Below are 7,739 nucleotides of genomic sequence, written 5' to 3'. Positions count from 1 at the left end.
TTAGTGACTGTGTCTCTTCCATCTGATGCTCCAGGTAGTGCTGGTACTTAAACTTAGTGACTGTGTCTCTTCCATCTGGTTAGCGTCTAATAAAGAGTAGGTTTTGTTTTGGAACTTTTGGTTATTAGCATCCATAGTGCTACTGACTCCGAGGGCTAAAGATACATTAATATGTTTTCAACTAACTGCGCGTTATGTAAGTGTTAATATGTAGGGTCCTCAGAGATGCTTCTGGGGAGAAGTTGTGTGGCCCTTTATTGGATGCAGTTATCACTGCATTGATTACATTACCCTGTGTAAACGCCCTTTACTGGATACAGTTATCTCTGCATTGATTACATTACCCTGTGTAGACCGTGGTGGTTGATTATCCTCATCCCTAATCTGGAAATTTAAGAACATGTCCAAAATTAAATTCAGTTACCCACAACTGATCAACATGGCACTTAAAAATGTTCATACTGTAGTGTCTGGGGTTTCAGTTATGAATTTAGGGATGCCCAGCTTGTATTGTTTAAAAGTAGTAACTGAAGAGTGTGTGTTATAATGAGTCTCTATGTCTAAGCAACAGCTTGTCTGATGGATGGCTTAAAGTCAGAGAATTCTGCAGTCGGCCACAGGCAAGGAGGTATCAGCGTTGTAGTGAGTAGGGAGCAATGGGAAATTCATGCCTGGTTCTCCCCCCCCCCCCTTCTCCTCCTGTGTTGTCTCTTGGTACAAGAAAGTCACTAAATGATTCCCAGAAGTTGATCACTAATGTTGGTATTTTGGTAGTTTGAAAAGTTTGAGGTAATAGGGTTTTTTGTTTTTGGTTTTTAACTAACCTTTGGGATACACCTACACAGGAGTCAACCTAAGAAAGGACCTTTGTTTCTTAAAGGTAACTGCTGAGGTAGTTTTCCTCTGAAAACCTCGAAGCTGCCTTTGTTAGCTCTGCTTACTGGAAAACATTCCGAGTCACTCAGCTGTTGGGTGACTTTTCCTTTGAAGTGTTTTCCACAGGGAATTCACAGGAGCTCCACGCAGTGCCCTGAATCTGGCTGCTGGCGTTGCTGTTTCTGCAGGGTGGGATTCTGCTGCACGCCCAGGAACTTGGTCAGTCAGCTTGGAGCCGGATTCAGCCATTGACTCAGCACTACAGTCCAGCATCCTGAGTGTGTTGTTTGGTTTTGGTTTTGCTCAGAATAAAAAGAAGTGACCAAATCAAAATTTTAGTGCTATATTCACCTTTTAAAAAGCTAGGCTGGTTTTTAGCATTTTTCTGGACACAGGTTTAGAATTTTAATATTTGGGGCAAATCTCTTAGAGAATTGGCACGCTGACACTAAAATGTTTTTCTTAATGCATTAATACTTGAGTACTTAGAATAATCTTGGTTAGTCTCGTCAGTTAGCTTAGAACTCTTGAGTATTGGAGCACTTAGCACCGGCCTTCACTGCTCTCGCCAGCCTCACAGAAGTGAAGCGGAGCAGCTGTTGGATTGACTCCCTGTCAGTGCTGTGGGCTGGTGTCCCTTGCTGTTACCGACACAGATCCTGGTGCCCCTCATCAGTGCTGCAGACCAGGGCCTTGGGGGCTCTGGAGGTGTTCTGCCGTGAGCACTAAAGGTTAATTTATTTTTGTTCTTGTGGTCTGTAGGAAGCTGTGAATCAGAGATGGACCATTCAGATGATGGAGCTGCGGAAGCAGACAGTGAGGACAATGTTGAATCCTGTGAGGAAGAAAATGAAGATGCTACAGAGTCAAGTGCTGGGACTGATTCAGGCTGGGCAGATGCCATGGCAAAAATCCTTAACAAAAAGACTCCTAAAAGCAAAGCCACCATCCTCACCAAAAACAAAGAGCTTGAGAAGGAGAAGGAGAAGCTAAAGCAGGAGCGGCTGGAGAAAAGGAAGCAGGTGTGTCCGTCCACCTGCCTGTGCCCTCTGCTGAGCAGCAGTCAGCTCTAAGGGCTTGTGAGGGGTGGGTAAGCAGGGTTAAGTCAGGAGTGCAGTCTTATGGGTCTATTGAGCAGACCAGCCCTGCTGTATAAACCCGTGATACTGACGTGGGTACAGTTCAGGAGTGGTCATTTTCTGTTGATAACAGAATTCTTGCTCTGGCTAGTTGCTCCTGATAGAAGTTAGTCTACTTTGACCTTGCTTACCGACCTAAATTTGCATATGAGTTGTCTGTTACATAGCAAAGAAACTATGGTAAGGGTTTCAGGGCCCTGTACTACAAGTATCACTGTGTCAAAAAATATTTTCTTGTAAAAATAAGTATTTTCTAATGAAAGAAAGTAACCTTCCATTTGTACTGACAGTATAGAAGTAGTGACTTCCAAGGAATAGTTTCTAGGTACAAGTGAATTAGGGTCTATTGCTCTTCGTGAAAGCTGGCCTTGAGGGCCTTGCCTGTAACACAGCTGTGCTCACACTCAGGATTCTTTCTGTTCTTTAAGATTTTTGTCTCTAAACTGTACAGAAAGCTTTTCAGCTGAAATGTGAATATGTGTTTATGAACTGGCAAAGGCTAGAGCAACCTTTTACATCTAGATACTGGACCAAACCTAGTCTCTATATTCTAGGGAGGGAGAGCAGAACAGCACTGAAAGCCAGGGCCAGGTCAGCTCCGGGTGCTGGGGCCGGGCTGTGCCCAGAGTGCTCAGAACCATCTGCTGACTGTAAAATGTTCTGATTTGAGGAAGAATGCTCTTTCTAAAGGAGCCAGGAGAGGTTATGCTGTCCAGTCAGGAGCATTAGCCATGTTCCTAACATACAACGGAGGAGGGGAGACAAAAGTTGGCATTTTCCACCATCCTCAGTGTGATGCTTAGTGGCCTTGAAAAGCTCATCCAGCCAGTATGTATTAGTGTGGGAAACAGACCTCATAGCCATTCTGTGAAATCAGGATGATGCTCAGAGAGCGTTTTATACTAGCCTGTGCCTTGTCTGAGCCTTTCTTTCAGTGTTTGCACAGCGGTAGGAAATCAGTTCGCTTGAGTACTTGAATTTGTGACTAAAAGGGCTGTGTGTGAAAGAACATTGGATAGCTGTGCCATGAGGGGAGAAATAGGTTTAAATGATTTTATATAAAGACAAATAGATACTTGCGTATCTGCATATGATATTGTTCTCTGCAGAGCTGGTGCAGACTCTGCCCTGAAGGTTGATGAGTCTGCTGGCAGGGAATGGAAGACACAGCTTGCCCCTGCCGAGGTAGGCAGTGCTGTTGCACATCCCACTGGTGATGCTGTGCTGGTCAGGGGGATGGCTGCTCACCCAGCTGTGCACTGCCTGGCTGCACATACTGGCAGCTCTCTAGAGCTGATGCCAGAGGATGGATGGCCTCTTAGAGACTGCCTCTTACAAGGCACACAGAATGCTAACTGCAGGCTCTCTGAGCTGAGCTCCTGAAACTGGTTTTTAGAAACAGCCTCTGTTACACAGAGGTAGGGTGCTTTATTACCTCTGTCCTTTCACAGACCATATCAGGGTTTGCTGCACTTTCAAAATCACCTAGTACCACAGCCATATAACTGTATTCATAATAACAATATTCACCACACAGCTTGATAAGAAGCGGGAGTGGGAAATGCTGTGCAGAGTGAAGCCAGATGTTGTCAAAGACAAAGAGGCAGAGAGGAACCTTCAGAGGATTGCGACAAGGTAAGACAGCGAGCTTCAGAAGCCTGTAAGAACAAGTGCCCAGAAGTCTTGCTAGGGACTCCTGTGCTCAGATATGGGATTCCTAAGCTCTGCCTTCTCAGAGCCAAGCCACTCACCTGCAATCTGCTGATGGACACGGAGTTTGACCAAAGACTTTGGAAGTGTCCTGAAGCAGAACTGCAGTGTGCCGAGTGTGTATTTGGTCTGAATCTGCTTGGGTCACTTTTATGTTCATTAGATGGTACGGTCAGACCCCTGACTGCAGTTTTCTTCTAATGCTTTCTAAATGTGTGGTGCTCGGTTGCTCTTTGGTGTTTGTATTTACAGGATGTTATTACACACATCTCCCCAGCTTTACCTTAGCCTTTTCCCTCTGATCCCCAGTCCCTCAAAATGGGCACCAAACAGTTGTTACCTTCCATATGGAGAGCTGGTTAGGATATGGTGTCTGCTGTGTGATCACTCCTCATCTGTGTAGACGAGTCTCTTAGAACGGTTGAATTTTGTGTGTAGTGACAACTATTGGAATTGGGGGAGTGGGGAAGGCACTACTTAAACATAGTAGTAGCTGGGCAGTGGTGGCTCACACCTTTGATCCCAGCTCTCGGGAGGAGATCTATGAGTTCAAGGCCAGTCTAGTCTACAGAAGGGGTTCCAGGACAGCCAAGACTACATGGGGAAACCATGTCTGGGAAGAGAAAACAAAGCAAACAACAAGGGCTTACATTTGGTGGAGTGTTTATACCTTGTGGTTAACAGATGCCCCTAGTCATTCTCTGACCAGTGTGGGAGCCGCGCAGTGAGATGTGCGAATCTTCACACACTATTGAGTGTCTGTCTCAGCTCATCTGTTAAAAGAGGGTAATGCTATTTCCAGCTTGTGAGGATCCCTGGAAATTGAGACACCATGGTCATTTTGGTTGGGAAAAAAAAGAAACAACAGTTTTCAGTACTCCGTAACCATTATTATAAAAATAACAATGTGAAAATTCTCCTTATTGGTATAGTAAGACCATTCACCCATGGATTCAACATGCTTTAAGTTAAAAGTAAAATGAGCTTATTACCAGATTTGATTAAAAAAGACAGTGCTTGTTAAGCCCCTGCACTGTTGACTAAGGGGACCCAGTGAGCCTTAGTTCAGCTCAGTGCTTGCTTTCAAGACTAGATTAGCATACCGGCCTCCTGAGAACACTTGCCCCTTTCCTGGACGGTGGTGGAGATCTTGTCCTGCTGCACGAGTGTTTCACGTTGTCCTGATGATGTCCTCCAGGGGTGTGGTGCAGCTCTTCAATGCTGTTCAGAAACACCAAAGGAATGTTGGTGAAAAGATTAAGGAAGCAGGAGGCTCCGTCCGGAAGCGAGCTAAGCTGATGTCAACTGTTTCCAAGAAGGACTTCATCAGTGTTCTTCGAGGAATGGATGGTACAAGTGGGAACAGTCCTGCTGGGAAGAGCCCCAAAGCCAGACAGGTAGGGGATCCCCGACTTGCTGCGTCGGACTCTTCTGTTGTTAAATCTCTGAGATGGAGAACAGCAGTCTGTATAGGCAGAGTTCCGTAGGTCTCAGTAGTCCTGACTTCCCACTGTGTCCTGGCTTCATGATGGGAATAAGCAGTTGTTGATATCATAACCCTGGTGACAGAACTCAGGGGGCCATTGGAGTCACAGAAGTGTGCGCAAGTGGGGTTTGGGTTGTGTCCACATGGGATCCTATCGTTCTACAGTGTGAAAAGTGGAAGTCCGGGTGAAGATACAGTCTACATTGAAATTTGGATGTGCCTGCAGACATGGCTGTGATGGGATGATGTAACTGCAGACATGGCTGTGAGAGGATGATGTAACTGTAGACATGACTGTGAAGGGATGATATAACTGCAGACATGGCCGTGATGGGATGATGTAACTGCAGACATGACCATGATGGGGTGATGTAAATGTAGACATGACCGTGAAGGGATGATGTAACTGCAGACATGGCCGTGATGACATGTAACCTGTAACCTGTGTAGTCAGGTCCAGGAGGAGCGGTGGTGGACACTTTCTACACTAAGCTGCTTTGGTGATACTCGTTTGTTGAGTAGTTAAGATAATAAGCACCAGCTTAGAAAGGTGTAGAGGTGCTTATCTTTAATCCCAGCATTCAGAAGGCCAGCCTGGTGTACTTCAGGAGTTCTAGGCCAGCCGGGGCTGTGTATTGAGGCCCTGTCTCGGAACAGAGAGATTCTCAGCACCTCTGTGGTCATTGCAGTAATGACTTCACTGTTCCTGCCCTTCTGCATGTGCTTTCATCTCACAAGGGCTGGGTGAGAGAGGGAGAGAACAGATGAGTGTATGCAAGTGTGTGTGCTGTGCATGTGTATATTTGGGAAAGTGTTGGGAACTTTGGGAACATTAGGACTTTCACACCAGCTCAAGGTTAAAGTATGTTTCTGAGGCCTTGATTAAGTTGCCATTTATCTAGTTTCTGTTTGTAGCATTGACTGATGCACGATGCTCACATATATTAGGAGCTGTGGTGTGATGTAATGTGGGTTATTAGGAGCTGCAGTGTGATGTGATGTGGGTCATTAGGAGCTGCAGTGTGATGTGATGTGGGTCATTAGGAGCTTCAGTGTGATGTGATGTGGGTTATTAGGAGCTGCGGTGTGATGTGGGTTTTTGGTTCATGTATAAATTGGCACTGAAAGGTCATATCCACTGCCTTAAACATCTTTTTTTTTTTTTTTTTTTTTTTTTATGGTGAGTACACCTGACTTGCTCCCAGGCATCTGTTGAGTTACACAGCATGGTTCTCTGCAGCTAACACCAGATCTGCATCCTCCTGTATCTGTGGCAGTTAGCCAGCCGTCCCCATACTTTGCTCAGTCTTCCATAATTACTCCTTACTCTCAACTTTTTTGAGATAACTTTATAATTCCACAAGAGATTGTATGCTGTGTCTTCTGCAGTGATTTATAACATGGAACACAGTGTTCTCTAGGTGCATCCATCTTGTCATAAATGTCAGGGTTCATCCTGTGCTGTGTTTGAATAATACCCCATTGTAACCTAAGTCTTAATATTGATATACCACATTTTCGTTATCCATTGCCTGTTGATGGATATGTAGATTTACTCTATATCTTGGTACTAAAATACTACAATACATGTGGAGAGAGTTTTGGCATACTGATTTCAGGTCATTTCGTGTTTCCCTTCCTTACTCTCCTTTAGCTAGGGGTAAACCTAGGCTCGTGCACCTGTACATCCTACCATAGAGTAGGATCCCGGTCCTGACCTCGAGCGTTGCGGCTGGCTGAGCAATCTCTACCCCTTTTGGATGGCTGTACCACTAGAGACATGCTGGTTCTGAAACAAGTGTGCGGTTGAGACAACTTGTTATTGTAATTAGCGTAACCATAGTGAGGAAGCTGGTCTCTAGTAGCAAAGGACCCACATGGTGCACATAAGGAAGTGAAAGATGGTTCTCACTCAGGCTCGTATTCTGGGGTGTTTTATCAGAAGTAGGTCTAGTGACATGCACACCATGTTGGAGGTGGGGGAGCTTATATTTAATTCAAGTCTTAGGCTCTGTTCACACTGGGAACTTCCGCTTAAATGGAAAATTTTACCTGGTGTGACGCTTTCAAGTTTGAGGGCTAGTCTTATGTTTCTTTCTGACAGTGCTGATTTTATCTCACAGGTATGGTACACATTCTGTTTTTGAACAACTAATTGTAACTATTTATGTATTTATTTTGGCTTTACATTGTCTTATTTCATAGGTTATTAGTTTTGCTGTTTGTTTTGGTCCATGCCTTTATTCTATAAGAGGTCTTCAAATGAATGGTTTGGATAACTGCAGAACTATTAATCTTATGTCTTACCTGAGGTGGCTGTTGAGTAGAAACCCTGCCTCGCCCCTCCATTGCCTGTTTCTTCACAATGCTGATTATTTCTACGTCATTACATCCAGTCCCTTTCTCAAAACAACAAAAGCAGTTGGCTGTAGGTAGAACTGATTTCTGCTTGCATGTCTTTTGTGTTTGATACTGTCACTTTGGGGTGTTTTGATACTGTCACTTTGGGGTGTGTTTGATACTGTCAC

At 44.7% G+C, this 7,739-nt stretch overlaps 1 protein-coding gene across 1 annotated transcript in view; it reads left to right on the top strand.

Annotated features, from left to right (window-relative positions):
* The window catches only part of Rrp15 (ribosomal RNA processing 15 homolog), a 21,127-nt gene that overhangs the window by 3,965 nt on the left and 9,423 nt on the right, over window positions 1-7,739 (top strand). Inside the window, exons 2-4 of the mRNA XM_021198661.1 lie at window positions 1,639-1,898; window positions 3,553-3,650; window positions 4,924-5,122. Of these exons, the coding sequence (XP_021054320.1) occupies window positions 1,639-1,898; window positions 3,553-3,650; window positions 4,924-5,122 (557 nt within the window). The remainder of the gene's footprint in view (window positions 1-1,638; window positions 1,899-3,552; window positions 3,651-4,923; window positions 5,123-7,739) is intronic.

This window comes from Mus pahari, chromosome 5 (genome assembly GCF_900095145.1).
Source record: "Mus pahari chromosome 5, PAHARI_EIJ_v1.1, whole genome shotgun sequence".
In the NCBI taxonomy this organism is placed as follows: Eukaryota; Metazoa; Chordata; class Mammalia; order Rodentia; family Muridae; genus Mus; species Mus pahari.
The sequence above is the reverse complement of the archived record's forward strand: the minus strand, read 5'-3'. Positions and strand labels throughout refer to the sequence as shown.